Consider the following 16,800-nt stretch of genomic DNA (forward strand, 5'->3'; position numbering starts at 1 on the left):
ACACAATGACATTTTAACCTTTTTTTTGCTTACACAAATAGTCCTTATACTTCGCTTTTATATCATTTCTCAGTCAGTGTCATTTCGTGATGGTAGTGACAATCGTTACAGAATCCGAAGAGAAAATCCGAAAAATAAAGTCAAAGCATTCTCATCAACACATGTTCGGTCCGTTGGTTTACTTATTTTTAACTAAAAACAAATTTAAATGATTATTTCTTTTATGTTGTAACTAAAGCTCTATTATTATTAATAATTTATTAAATTAAATATTAAGTTCAACAGTTAAAAAACTTATATAGTTAAACTAGAACTTGACTCCTCACTTTGAAGAGATTTATCATCTAACTCCTTAATACCATTAGACTGAAAACTCTTTAGTCCATCTTAATAATAAATAGGTAACAAACTTTAGCATGCATATTTGTTTTTTCATATTCAAACGTACGATTACGGTCTGAAAGAAAATGGAATCCCCTACTACCTTTCAAGAGTCGACTAAATGATAGATTCGACACCCGTTTTCATAGTAGGTTTTTCTTTGCATTGCAAAAGCTACATATAGAAATTTTAGGTTACATTTTACACCTAGAGCTAGTAGCAAAGATTATTGACTTAAAAAACCAAGAAAGCCAAGGATTACATAGTTGTCATTACTTATGACTACATTTGGATTATACATGCACACACCATATGATTCAAAGGAAAGGGTCCTAGTATCCATATGAAGTTGTCTTCATTATTCTCACGAACTCCTCCATATTTACCTCTCCATCATCTAATCAATATATATATTCATAATTAGTAAATTAAGGTAATACTACAATCTAATTTTGCTCTTTTATTCAAAAGATAACATTAAACGAGGCGATGCATGTTATATTTTATAACAAGAAACAAAACAAAACATTTATATAGAAAACGGAAATTGTCAAACGAACAGCTGAAAATAGCTTTTATAATCTCAAGCAGAGGTGTTGCTCGTTGGCTCGCTCAAAGTAATTGTCTTTTAAGAATCCCAATATTCACCAATGGGATTGGTGGTCCATTGACAAAGACAAAGTTTTTAAACACCAAGGTGTTGGGAGGTCTCTGACTTCAAGTCTCCCAGAAGACGTAAATTAGCCGTAAAAAAATCCCAACTTTAATTAGAAAAAATATCCAACACTTTCTTTTAATGTACCCACATACAAAAAAAAAAGATTATGATTAACCCGAGTTTTATCCTAGACTAGACGAATACGAACTCAAGTTTTAGCCTGTTAAAACAAGCCGAGTTAAGCTTGTTTGTTGCTCAACCCTGAGCTCACCTGACCCTGCCCGACTCGTTAATTAAGTACTCCTAGGTAAAAGCATATCCCAATACAATTTACTACCTCATAACTATAGTACCGGCCTAGCCTGGCCCGACCCGACTTGTGGGTACATGATTTGTTGATATATCCGTTTACTTAACCTGATATGGTGATACCCGACATAATTTTCTCTTTATTTCCTACCAGCCCGGTTTTTTTAAGTCTATACGGTATATAATATACCCGATTTATTTTAAGTGGCTACAATATATAATATGCCCGATAATTTACCCGAACCGGCGGGTGTACCCATTACCTGACAGGTAATTATCGGTTGATACCCGACGAGTTTTGGCAAGGGTATGGGTCTATGGGACAAACTTTTTTTGACCGTGGGTTGGGATTACAGTTTACCTAAACTAGTTCTAAACCCAGCACATTGCCATATCTAAGTATTGCTTTCAACCCGTTTTGACAAAAAATAACAAAACTTACAATCACGATCAGCTTCCTCCACCATTGATTCGATCTCTTCCTCTGTAAATCGCACACCTAACTCCTTAACCATGTTCTTCATGTCTTTAATTGATATCTTCCCTGTTTTCACCACCAAAAAATACATACATTGGCTTCAAATTCTATAAAAAAAATATAGACTCAATTTGTACAAAATGTTACATTTTTATCATGATCTAGGATGTTGAAGGCTTTCGTAAGCTCTCTTCTATTATTCCTCTCACATATTTTATCAGTCATCATGTACACAAATTCATCAAAATCAATTGCACCACTCCCATCTCGGTCTACTTCCGCTATCATTTCGTTAATTTGCTGGAACGTTTACAAAAAAATTGAAATCAAATCTTTAAGCAACAAAACAACATTGCAAATCAACAGTGGATGAATGTTACCTCCTTCGTCATTTCAAACCCGAGGGCCCTAAAATAAAACCGTGTCAAGAAATCGATTATACACATTAATATCATAAGATTTCTTGGTATCATTAAATGATATCATACTTCATACTAGAGATTGCCAAAAAAAACCGTTCCAAACCCGTTTCTAGCCCGACCCAAACCGGCAATTCGTATACCAGTTTGCACTTTGGGGACTCAAAACGGAAAAAGACCCGACCCAATTTGAAAAAAAAAACAGGTTCGTTTTGCCCCGACCCTCTTTTTAGCCCAAAGCCATTTATAACCCGGACCGAATCGATTTGATAGGTTCGATCATTTTTCCTCCTAAACTGGTTTATAACCCAAACCAGTTTTGACCAGTCGTTGACTAAACCGGTCGAGTTTATAACCAAACCGGTTTGGGCCCATTAACCGATTTGTACACCTCTACTTCATACCTCATTGCATTACTCAATTCCCTAGCATCAATGGTACCTAAATTTGTAAACAAAATAACAATTATTATTATTCACTGAAATTGCATATGTATTAATATTAATGGGTTCATGATAATAATATTACTATACCATTGCCATCAGCATCAAATAAGTCAAAAGCTTCTTTCATCTCCTGCCTAGTTTGCTGAGTAAATCCATGGTGACGTCCACTAGGGTTTTGTTTCTTTGTTTCTCCATAAAACCCCTAATAAATTAATAACACAAATTTAAACATGAAAGAAGATTCACGTGAAACCGATCAGAAACTGAAAAACTGAAGAGAAACAAAAACCAACGGTTTGGTTTGATGTTTTTGTAAAAACTTTCATGTGATAAAAAACCGAACCAAATTTATAGATTTTCATTTTTTATTTTAAAGTAATTTCTAAGAATTTAATAAATATATAATTCAAATAATTTAGACCAAGAATATAATAATTAATTAGTTATTAATAAAAAAATAGTTTAGGCGTAATTCATTATTTTGGACCAAACTGTTTAACAGCCCAAAATTTTCAAGCTCAAACAATAAACCGTAAAACTAAAACCGAATCAAACACTGAAAAAAAAAAGAAAAAAACGTGTCGTTTTCCAAAATTCAAAAACCGAAGTTTTCGTTTCTGGTTCGTTTTGGCCCAAACCCGACCCAAAGCCAAACCGTGCACACCCCTACATGAAATTCAAAACTATATTCGTTGATTTTTTTCGCTAAATCATTTCAATACCAATTTATTAAGAAAACCCCCAAATTTTATCTGGAAAATTAACACAACCGAACCGTGCACGCCCGAAAATACAGATTTTTCATGCAATTTTATACGAAATTATGAACATGAACACATACTTACCATTATAGATGAATCTTGAGGTTGAAAACAGGTTTTAGTTTCTCCGCCTTGACTTTGTTATCAAGAACAATATGGAAGATGTAGGATTAAAGTAAAGAATAATACTGGTCGTTAACTTTACATGCAGACAGGATACAAACGTCAAACATATATTATTACTACTTTTGGTAAGGTTCATTAATATTATTTATTTAAAGAAAAAAACTAAATACATAGACTGCATTTACTTGCATTATTAAAGTAAAGAAAATATGTTGTGTGGGACCAAAACCATATATATAGTGTATATATGAAAGCTGAGTCATGTTGAAAGTGGCTGGGAAGTGGGACGTGTGACTGTGAAGTTTGAAGTGTTTACTATTTAGTACTTCACTAGCAAAAAAAACCAGCCGCGTTGCGGAATTGTAGACACGCGAATTTGACTGGTATCAATTGAGCTCGTTACAACATCAACGCTAAATTCAAAAAAAATTAGTTTAGCTAAACCACATAAACCATTTATGTTTGTGAGTTGAACTGTTTGTATCGTGTGCACATATAGTTGTACATTTTATAAATAGTCAAGTTTGTGAGTGAGATGAAGTTTGCAAATTAGTATATATATAATATATCGTGTGTTAAATTATATATATTCTTAGATTAAAAATATTTTTAATGATGGGTTTAAACCTTAACTGTTTAATACGGAACACATTTAGTTAATAGCTGGTTGCTATTATTAAGCCAAAAGTCCTTCGGTAAATATGGTCTTAGATATTGTAATGTTTTGGATGTATTGTTGTAATAATATAGCTCGTTCATAAGTTAACCAGTTAATCAAGTGTTAACCAGCCGAGCTTTACGGTGGCACTTAACCAATGTAAATATGTAATCACATACGTTTTTGTGTTTTCAAAGGTTAAAAACTAAACATATATGTTTTGAGTATTGGATATTGTCGATCTCCGGTGAAGTAATGCTCTCATATGTCTTCACCCTTAGTTACTCTCTCATCGAGATTCAAGTAGAAAGTGATAAAGTGATATAGTTAAGGAGTAGGCTTTCATTTAAGCATTAACATTTAGTATTTGTCTACAAATGATTTTGCTATTTTTATTTGAAACTCAAAGATTTAGCTAAAACATCATTATAAAACTTATCAGGGGTCAAAAATTAATTCCTAAAATAACAAATGACTAAAGTTGGCATAACTCATACGGCCAAAAGTTTATTCACAAAATATGACAAAGGACTAAACTTGAAAATCAAAATAGTGTATTATACAATTGCTACAGTACCACATCATTGTCCTTTTATAGATAGTATAATTTGGGCCATCTGGAATATTATTGTTTTCGTTTATACTTTACTAGTTTATATACCCGTGTGATAAACGGGTTAAAAAAAATAAAATTTTAAACATATTTTTGAAATTTTTAAAAATTAAATTAACATGTAACCAAGTAATTTAAATATAAAGATGAAAAAAAAAGTATAAAAATTTATTACAATATATTACAATTTTCTATATACTTGTTTGTATACAATTTTTAATCTATTACAATTTGTAAAATATTAATCAAGTTTTAAGTTTGTTTTTATTTAATTACATGATTTTTTTTTGTTTCAGTTGGGTTTGCAATATAAATATTTATTTTAAATTTGACAAGTATTTTTCAAGTGGGGTTTTGAAATATGTCAAACAAATTCAAAAGATTTGTAGTTAAATTTCCAAACAAAAACGTTTTAAATGTGACCTGCAACTAACGAAGGTAGAATTTTGTTAGGCGCGGACTATTAGAAACAAATATGTTAAAAGATTGAGCCATCGTTCCATGACATTAGTTGGACTGTTATTTGCCAACAATAAATAGTTACAATTATTTTAATCAATTTCCTTTATAAGATGATGTAAATTAACCATGCATGACTGAAAACCAATTACAATAATCGCATAACATATTCTATAAAAATTTAGTTAAATTTATAATATAATGGAAATTTAGAACACACAAGTAAACGCTTTGTTAGTTACTTTAACTACAAAACTTTTTGGTTTGTTAGACATATTTCTTAACCCCACATAGCACATAATTGTCAAATTTAATATAAAAATTCATATTGCAAACCCAACGAATTCATTCATACCTTACTTTTACTCAAAATTATTATAAATGGAGAAGTATTTCATAAACTATCTCAGTTGCTACCAACTTTATCACTTAGAGCATTCTCATCTTATCCCTTAATCCTTTAAAATGTTAGTATAAATTATAGGATAGAGAAAGAACATATAGTGATTTTTTATAAATTGTGGATTGAAATTTTACCTCTATTTATTTTTTCAATATTTTTTAAATCGGTTTAAAAAGGTATTGTTTAATTGAACATGAAAGATAAATATAGTGTTTTTTGTAATAATTTAAAATAAATTTTATGAGTCATTAATATTTGCATATTACATGATAACTAACTTTTACATTTTGTAGCAAAATTTTAAAACATCAGTCCAACATCAAGCCTTTAATAACCATCCAATTGCTTATATAAAAAATAAAGTTTATAGTTGAACACGACACTGTCAATTTACCCATCATATGATAACTAAACATTCAACAAACATAAGTAAAATTTCAAAAAATTCATAATCCAAAATATTACCTAACAAAAAAATATTGTGCTGTTAAACAATACCTGCTAATAAACAACACTTTTAGTAAATCATACAAATGCCAACTTAAAAGACAACTTAAATAGATACTACAAATAATATTTATAAAACCTACTCCATCTTGCGGAACAACACCAATATATTTTCTAAGGCTTTCGAGTGTCACCTTCCGTTATCCTAACCGTCTATCCTTACCTGTTACAATAAAGTGTTTGCAATCATATCTATAAAATACCAATTATTCATTTGCCCAAATTAAGAATCAAGTCAGAAATTAAAAGAGAAAAGTTATCGTGCCAGATTGGATCAAAGAATTCTAAAGATTAAGCTAAGGAATGTTAATTTCCCTGCGTGTAATTTGACAAGAATTAGGTTTTACTTATTAAACATGAGTATGAACTCAAAACTATATGCCTAAATGATCAACAAATATGATATTACAGTTTGTGTAGAATAGAAAGCTCACCAATGCCCCTTGTTATAACAATAGCCACACTTTTGGCAGCTGGCACAACAAAAGATATCCCATCAACTCATAAGGAATGTTTCTTTCCATCAGATTACTGAACCTGAGCAAAAAAAATTACAATTGATTTGGTTAATGGTCACAGTTGTAATTTAACCAGCTTGATAAAAGAAAAGTTCACCTAAAATCAGCATTTATAAATTCAATGCTGCCACCACCACTAAATAAAAGAACATGAAAACATGCCTCGTTCATTCATTTATGTTTGTTCAGGAATACAAAGCATTAAGAAATTGGTATACCAGTTTGAAAATTTCTATCGAAACACAAAAGATTAACCCAAATCCGTAACTTTTTTCACAACCCACATCAAGAAATTCAATAAAATTATAACTAAACGATCTTTTAAATCTCACATATACGAATTTGTAGAATTTGGTGATATCTTCGACAAACTCGACTTCCGCCAGCTAGTTGTTGACATCTCCAACATCAATATCAACAACGTTTTTCTGTAACATACACAGTTGAAAAGGTAACATGTTTCTTAATTAAAAAAATCAAACTTCATTCTCATTTTTAAGTCATAATAGCACCTGCAATTAGGTTGCCTTGTTTAGTCCTTTTAATCTGATAGCTCGTGTTCAGTTAAGCAAAGTGGATTTCCAAAAGTAGTTGGAAGCTTGTCAAGGTACCTAATTATTTAATTCCATTTCAAATTTGAATATAAGAAAATTGGTATATATATGTGTAGCATACGCCTATAAACAAACCGATCTTTCAATAAACAGGTCAAAAATAATAATACAAATTGATCCATTACATGTAAATGGGTAAAAAATTACCTCTTTTAAACTTTATGAACAACAACTGATGCTTATCTTTATAAGCTTTGTCTACCTACATGTGCGGATCATTTGATTTGAAGATCCTAAAGGGTCACACTTTAGGCAGGCAAGTATAGACATTGTTGTTGCACCATCCTCTTCCCCTCAAAAATAATAATACAAAGTATGCAAAAATAAAATCATTGCATCTAAAACCATTTGAATTTTTAAGAGTCATAATTAATCAATACAAAATACAAAATAATATATATAATAAGAATTGAACCTCAACATGTACTAACCAGTTATTGATTCTTGCACCGGATCCTATGCTCCAATGGTATGCAGGCAGTCTCCAATTCAAACAAACTGCAAGAAATCATGATTTTTACACAAAACATGTCAAAATAATCACCCAATAACATGTTCAGACATTATATTTTCCAAAAACGAAAGGAGAATGTGAATTTTAGTTAACATACCATCTTTAAAAACATGTTTGTGAGATCAAATAGACGACTGATTTCAATTCTGCCCTAATTAAGAAAACCCAATCAAATAGGTCAAATTTGAAATAGATATAATTGGGGATTTCATGATAAACATACAGGTTATATCTATTGTGGATAACGGAAGAGAATGGGGATTGGATAATAACTGGCCAGCGCTGATGAAGGTTTAAAGTACTGATGTTTTCAGCGAAAGATCTAGAAGGGGTAGAATTAGGGTTTTCTTGGATGTTGCTCACTAGTGAGAAGAAAGGTTTGAATTTTGAATTTTCTGAGTAGTCCTGGATATAAATAAACCCGCCTGTTAATTGATAGAAACATCCATATTGCTTCTATGGATGACAAGCTCTTAATGGCTGACACATTGATGGGATGACAAGTGGCTTAAAAGTCCTTCTTTTATTATGCAGAGACTAGGGTACAGGTCCGCATAACACGCGAGTCGAATAGCTTGTCACTAAATATAATCAACTTAAACATCAATTTAAACAAACATAATATTTCTTTAACTATTAAAACTTGATAGATTTATATTGTCACTTAACACATCACCATACCAACCAAAAAGTAATAGATTTACGTTGTCTTAATATTAAAACTTCCAAATTACAGGAAGTTAATTTGAACATAACAAACATAATAAATTTAAACAACAAATTCAAACAACACAATACTTCTTCAAACTTTCAGACCAAAACGTTAACCATTTACATTGTCTAGATCTTAAAAGTTACAATAGTTAATGTATAACGAACAACCAAAAAACATCAACAAAACACATAAACATCTACTTTCATATTAAACCACCATCAACTTCTTCAAACATTATATCAAAAGAAACTCATTTTGTTTCATCACCTGAAAAATACAATAAAACAATTAATAGCATCCAAATTAAATATACCATGATAACATATTTAATAATGAGTAACATTTGAACATTAATAAAGTTGTTTTTATTAAAATTTTGTTTTTATTAAAACAAAATAACATACAACAACAAACAAAGTAAAATGACGACATAAATATCTTTAACTTAAACCATTAAACCAAAAAGATATATCAATAAAAACCTTTTTTGACCGTCATTTTATACCTAACAAATTTTATACTCTTCTAAAACACCTGTTTTAAACTGTTTTCAAAATAGTTACAAAATATAAAAAAATTGGAATTAGTCAACTTTAAAAAATTATGAAATTTTGTTTGATTTTTGACCAATCTTGCAACAAACTTTTAAATGATCACTGACATTAATATTTTATTAAAGTTATAAAACTTGAAAACATTTTACAATAAATGAATTTTCAAATAACTTTGGAAAGATTAAAAAATTTTATGTTGACTTTGAAAATAATTAAAGGTGAAAAAATATGATGCAAAATCAATGAAAACAAAATATAAACGTATAGGAAATAAATTATCAAATATTTTTAATATTCTTTGAAAACATTATGAAGACTTAGACTATCAAATTGTTTGGATGTTATAATTAGAAGATTTATATTATGTTTAAAAAAGTTTTAGTTAAAATGGATAAAAATATAATACGTGTTTATTATATATTATTGAGAAATTTAGTGACATTAATATTTTGTGAACACAAATTCTAAAAAAAATATTGAACATACATAACCAAATTTAAAACGGTGAATATAAAAAAAACTTATGTTTCGGGTGTGGAATCTCGTAATCAATTGAATCTACTATAAATAATAACAATAAGAAATTAATATGTGATTAATTTAATTTTTGAAATAGAAAGTGACATTAATATTTTATGAAAAGTTGTCATTTTTAATAATATTTACTAAATCACATGTGCCAAATAATATTTATAAATGATGATAAAACGGTTATTTAATTTATGATATATTAAGTATTAATTATTAGAAATTATGTCAATTTAAATATTGTGTTCTAAAATAACGTGGTTATTATTTTTGTATTAGTTAATAATTATATTCACGTAAATTAAAGTAAGATTAAATTACAATTATGGTAAGTATTTTTAGTTTGACAATCAGTTTTTTGAATATTAAAATGATAACTTATTCTAGTTAATGCCAAATCACAAAAATTAAAATCAAATCGGTTTTAGTTTTACTAATATGACTAATTAATTTAGAAATAATTACAAAAATGAAAATTAAATCGTTTAATTTGAAAACTTCAAAAAGTTATGGAAAGATTTTGAAATGAGATTAAAATTATGAAGAGTATTAAAACCTTTAAAAATTTGTTGAAAGATTGATCAATTTCCGAATTTAAAAAGAGTTTAAATATGTTAATTAAAAAGGAGTTTAAATTTTATAGTTTTAAGTTTGAATTTGGTATTCTATGTAAAGATAGAAATAATTTGAAATATCTTGATTCATGGGTACACTAATATTAATAAATTATGAAAAGTTATCATGTTTAATAATATTCACTAAATCATATGTGACGAATAATATTTATAAATGATGATAAAACGGTTATTTAATTTATGATATGTTAAGTATTGATTATTAGAAATTATGTCAATTTGAATATTGTGTTCTAAAATAACACGGTTATTATTTTAGTATTAATTAATAATTAATATTCATGTAAATTAAAGTAAGATTACATTACAATTATGGCAAGAATTTTTAGTTTGACAATTAGTTTTTTGAATATTAAAATGATAACTAATTCTAGTTAATGCCAAATCACAAATATTAAAATCAAATATGTTCTAATTTTACTAATATGACTAATTAATTTAGAAATAACTACAAATATGAAAATCAAATCGGTTACTTTGAAAACCTAAAAAAATTATGGAAAGATTTTGAAATGAGTTCAAAATTATGGAGAGTATTACAACCTTTAAAAGTTTGTTGAAAGATTGGTCAATTTCCGAATTTAAAAGAAGTTTAAATATCTTGTAATTAAAATCATGAAAACTTTATAACTTATTTATTGGGTTTTCCATATATAACGTAATTGGTTATATATAGAAAATATAATGTATATTACAATATAATAACATAATAATGTTTTAAGTCAAATATATTGAAATATAAAAATGGTAAGGTGTAAATGTTATTATTTCTGTCAAAATAAGATGTAACAACTAATTAGAAAAGCTAACGAATCAATAATAACAAAATTACTAAAACTATAATAATTATTATAAATTATAGAGATTATCATTAATAAATAGATAAATATAAGATACAAAAATAAAATTTTCTTTAATACATAGGTTCTGATTAAAATATATTAAATGGACAAAACCAACAACTATATATGATTGATTATATAAAAATCAAATAAATTACATGAATTGTGAAAAATAAATAAATACATGAATAATAACAAAAAGTATAGATCAATATTAAACAAAAAATAAGATATCTTATCAACAAATCTTCAACCGATGAAATTAGCTATATCAACTCGGGAACATAACCTGAAATGAGAAAATTAAATATTAATATTCGTTTTACAAATAATAAATTTAATCGTGGTAATGTTACATGTTATGAAAAATTTACTTAGTAATTTATGAAATTCAACTTTAATTTAAATTTGAAAATTTATAAATTTTAAATTGTATCGTTTTAGAAATAATAAATTTTAGTGATGGTAATTTTAGAAATTATGAATATTTGTTTAATCACCCATTTAAAAAGTTCAACTTAAAGTTAAAATCAACTTTAATGTTTGACCAGTCAATATAAAAATGTTTGACCAACTTAAACCGTTTGACCAGCAATTAAATAAAAAAAATAACTTTAATTTAAATTTGGAAATTTAAACTTTTTAATCAAATAGTTTTAGAAAATAATAAATTGTAATGATGGTAAGTTTAGAAGTTATGGAATATTGACCAACCATTTACAAATTTCAACTTTAACTTAAATTCGGAATTTAAAATTCGAAATTGTAATCGTTTTAGAAATAAAAAAAATTAGTCGCGGTAATGCTACATGTTATGGAATGTTAAACCACTAACTTACAATTTATTATTGGCCTTACCGGAAAAAGAATTAAAATAAATATAAAACCTAAAGAGATTATTACAAAATCATATAACATTTATTACAAAATCATATAAAATTAAAATAAATATAAAACCATATCGGGAAACATTATCGGAAAAAGATATTACCTTGCCGGAAAATCAAATAACATTGTTGACCATTAGAGTATAATATATAACCTTACCGGACAGTGGCGGATCCATAAATTTTTTTTACAGGGGTCGGAAAATTTTTTGGTCACCACTTGGTAATATATATAAAAAAGATAGTCTCGGTTTGGTTATACGGGTCGGGTCAAATTGGTATATAATTGTTTTGGCCGGGTTCAACCGTTCCGGTGGGTCTTATAAAAAAACATATAATATAATTTTAGGCTGGATAGTTATACCAATCAATATTTGTTTTAAGGTTTTAAATACAGTAATAAGTTAAAAAAAATAAATAGAAAAGGTGATAAGTGAAACTAAATAAAATGTAAACCATGAAGAACTAAAAGAATTTATAAGCTCGGATAATAAATCGAACAAACCAGATATTAAATCATAGTCACAGATTTCTTATATGTTTTCTTTTTATGTTACAAGAAAAATATAGCCTAAAAAACACTTTCAATTAAAATTAATCGAAGTCTTTTTTTTCTTAGCTTTCTAAACTGGGCCAGAAGCCCACCATATAAAATTTAAAAAGCCCAGGTACAAAAAGAATAGGGCATATGGGCACCGCAAGCAGAACTGCAGAAGTGTATCTTCTCTATTATTCAAACACCACCAACAGCAAGAAGTGGTGAACGGCTGCCGAACCGGCCGGATAAACGTTTCCTGGTCATGCTGCTACCTTCTTTCTTTCATTTTTTTCATCACCCATCGGATTTTGAAAGTCCACAGGGGTCGGTGTTAAAATTTTACGGGGTCGGTCAGAATTTTAACACTAAAAAAGCAATAATTTTTTTTTTCACAGGGGACGGCCGACCCCTGTACCATACAAGTAGGTCCGCCCCTGTTACCGTAAAACGATTAATCCCGATCTACATTACCGGAATATAGAAGATGGTGGATGGTGGAGTTAGTAAGCCGAGAGAGAGATATTAAAATGATTTTGGTGGAAAATATTAAGGTTTAAATAAGTTTTTTGGTGTTTGGTCAACATGACACAAGGCACAATATTAGAGCTCCTGAAAATGGTAATTTGGTGACTGGATTGCACATCTGGACAGCCTAGTTGATTGTCATGTGTCCACATTGTATTTCTTTAATAGTATTTAAAGATACGTAATGTTTAATGTTATAAAATAGTTTATACTTTATACGCATTGATGCACCAAGTTTAGATGCATTGTTATAACTAGTTTAAATGAAAAGGAACGACATAACATTAAATCAGTGTTTTATAATATAGCAATGCTGCTGTATTGAAATCAAAGATAATAATTTTTTTAATAAGTTTACATTTTTTCTTAAAATCAGATCAAATTAAAAACCCGGCAATTCATTTCAGTTATTTGTAATTCATATTATTTACAACCTTTTTCAAGGTTCCAATTTTAGTCACTAAAATAGTGTGTTCAAGTTCAACAAACCATTTCGTAAGTTGAGAACTGCAACAAAGTATTATACATTTGAACGTAGTGCACAAAGAAAAATCATAATTAATAGACGAAAGAAACCGAAGTGGTTGTACATCCGTTTTCTTATCACATTCAAAGCAGCAAAAACAAATAAGTCATGCAGTTCTCATGTACTCAACTTGTTATTGGTTTTATATACTAGCACACTTATAGATCACAATCACCATAAGAACTACATTGAAAAACTATATGAATACAGTAAACTGCCACAATTTTTTAAAAATATTTGCAACTGCAATCATGTTATATGTTAGATCCACCTCCAAACGTGATAGGTACTAACACATCTCGAATAGAACATACATTTGAACATGTCCCATGTCATAGCTCTTAGGAAACGTGACAGAGAACGCACAAATGTTGAAGAGATAGACCAAGAAAAATTACAAGTACAAGTAAAGGCTAACCGTAGAGTATATTGGGTTGATGCAAACACTGAATTGCGCAGTCCATATATCAATCTATTGAGGCCTAATGATCCGCGCCATCGCAATAACATAAATCCAAACACATATCATAAAAATCAAACCAATCTACATAACATCAATCTGTCATTTACCAACATATATAAAATAGATTTTACATACCATATGATAAAATATAAATAGCCTAAAATCCATATGAAGTTCTCTTCATCATCCTCATGAACTCATCTGCACTAACTTCTCCATCACCTAAACAATACAAACAATACATCAAACAAGATATAAACATGACATGCAATGCAACATCATTTACATAAATGAAAAATTAAACTATTTCAAAACCTCATATTTGGTTTTTTAAAAATAACTAAAATAGAATAAGGCATCATGCAACAAACAAAAGGAGAACGTCTCATATCTGGTTTTTGAAAAAATATTAACAACCAACTAAAAATGCAGGTTGAGTTGTCTAACTACACATGTATCCTTGTGACATTTTCACATTCAAACAACTTTCAACATTGACAAAAAGTTGCACGTAATAAGTAAACAAAAGGAAAAATATAAACAGCTAACCAAATACTCATGTAGGCTGATGCATCACCATGGTCCATAGATAGCCAAGTCTAATTAGTAACCTATAATTCTTTGATTAAAGCATATATTATATAGAGAAACTCAGAATTAAACAACATGGAAAAATAGCTGACACTTAAACGAATATATTGTGTGCACCCCAAAAAGCAGTATAAAAGCCCTATTTCAACAACCAAAAGGTAACGAAATAACAAAGAACATGAAAGGCGATTGCAAAACAATAATGAATGTACGCAAGGGAAAAACAGACCGGTGAAGAATATGATACTTTCAATTTTGAGCGAATCCACCAACGTAAGTTAGAGAGCTGGCAAAGACAAAAGTAGAAATCAACTAATGATAAGAACAAACAAAAAAAAGCAGAGATCTCGATGTTTAGTGTGACAACACGTATTCATTAACAACCTTTATGTTATTATTGTGTAGTAAGTTGGATATTTTGTATAGTTTTTGTAATTTGGATAATTAAATTACTCAAACTACATACATTACCGGAATTACAAAAACTACATACATTACATCAATTACTAACACAAAAGTTACCTAATTACTACACATTAAGTTTATACATTACATGAAACTACGTTTGTTGCTCTTTAATAGCCATATCTATAACAATATTAAAAATATAGCTAAAATAACATATTATACTAATATTTGCGGCAATTAACATTATATATTTATGTTATATTACTTTTTTGGTTGTTGTTTTTCAAGAAAAAGTATTTGATCCTGTTTCGATTTGAATAATGAGGATCATGAATTAAAGAACAACTAGATTATAATCTTTTTAATATCTGTATTTAATTTAAAGATATTTACATTATCTTTTATAAAAGAAAATTATGTGTATATTTGAAATACATAAATATAATATTAACACGTATTATCCATATATAATAAATTTTGTTAGATATGAGAGTTATGTTTCAGATTGTTTTTTTCAATAGTTTTTTCTTAACCATTATGTTTTATTTTGGTTTTGTTAAAAATAAATAATCACATTATAAAAGATTTTTGATGAACATGATGATGATGATGTGATGTTGACATGGACATTTACATATATCCCACTACTAAGATCATTTATTACATATTTATCCAACCTTCAATGTAACAACCCTAAAAATGGGGTTAAATTTTTATTATTATTATTTTATGAAAGAAAACCTATCGTTAGATAGCGAGTGTGATGTAGTGGAAGCGATCGTATGTCGATGGGTTTGGCCCGAAGAGTCGAGACAATAACTAATGAGCTTGGCCCGAATGAAGCAAACCAAAGGTAGACTTGTTTAACACGAACCTGAAAATTTCAAAAGTCATACGAACCATTTTATGATTATTTAAATCGTCCCGAGTATTCAAAATATTTAACCCAAACCGGTCACCGAATTAAACGAAATAAAAGTCGATAAACAGAGATATATGACACACTAAATATTAAATAAATTACCTAACCTTATGCTTTATATATGAAAACTGGTTCCTATCTAAAGTACATAACATAATTTGTGGAGTTTATATAAATAACAAGTGAATAATGCAATATTAGAGATGATAAAATCAGATTATCAAAATTATTAGAATCCTGGCAGCCCAATAGAAACAGTCGACCGCCCCTACCCTTCCTATCGCGAGTGATTAATATCAATTGCATGCCTCTTCACCCAAGAAATCTCTGCAACAAGATTCATATTTCATCCTTCTACTTAACCTCTCATTGTAATCAATATAATAACTCCTTTGCAAACTTCTATCAATTGTTTTCTAATTGTCCCTGCCCATCGAAGCATTTGAATCTGCAGTGGCAAGCATCCTGGCAAATTGTAATCGTTCCATTCGGTCTCTAATCTATCCTAATATAGTCCGCCTGCTAATACTATGTTATAGCAAGATAAACAGTCCTATCTGCTCTCTCTCTCTGGAACATCCAAACCAGCCAAGAAACCGGTAACCACTCGTTCCAATCTCGTTTTCTATTGTGCTCTAAGCGTGATTTCTTATTGCTTCTAGTACTTTGGTAACTAACAACAGCCGTAAGCTCGATCTCTCTGTGTTTATGCTCATGGGTTCAGTTGAAGATCCAGAAATAAAGCCACTCGTGAGACCCTAATGTGCACCAGGTACCGCAACCCGTTCTCGTTTCCGTCTGT

General features: G+C 28.9%; 1 protein-coding gene across 1 annotated transcript; it reads right to left on the reverse strand.

Annotated features, from left to right (window-relative positions):
• Positions 1 to 1,930: 1,930 nt before the first annotated feature.
• Positions 1,931 to 3,696, reverse strand: LOC143608388 (caltractin-like). Its single transcript, XM_077083436.1, has 5 exons — positions 3,537 to 3,696; positions 2,779 to 2,893; positions 2,650 to 2,686; positions 2,207 to 2,234; positions 1,931 to 2,126 (listed from the first exon to the last, which is right to left on the reverse strand). Exons 1-5 carry the CDS (start codon positions 3,537 to 3,539, stop codon positions 1,953 to 1,955), a joined length of 357 nt encoding a protein of 118 aa, XP_076939551.1. The 5' UTR covers positions 3,540 to 3,696; the 3' UTR covers positions 1,931 to 1,952.
• Between the last annotated feature and the right edge of the window lie 13,104 nt (positions 3,697 to 16,800).

The sequence above is a fragment of the Bidens hawaiensis genome, unplaced genomic scaffold, assembly GCF_021521415.1.
Source record: "Bidens hawaiensis isolate Kalapana, Puna unplaced genomic scaffold, B.hawaiensis_p1.1 tig00419365_1, whole genome shotgun sequence".
NCBI lineage: Eukaryota > Viridiplantae > Streptophyta > Magnoliopsida > Asterales > Asteraceae > Bidens > Bidens hawaiensis.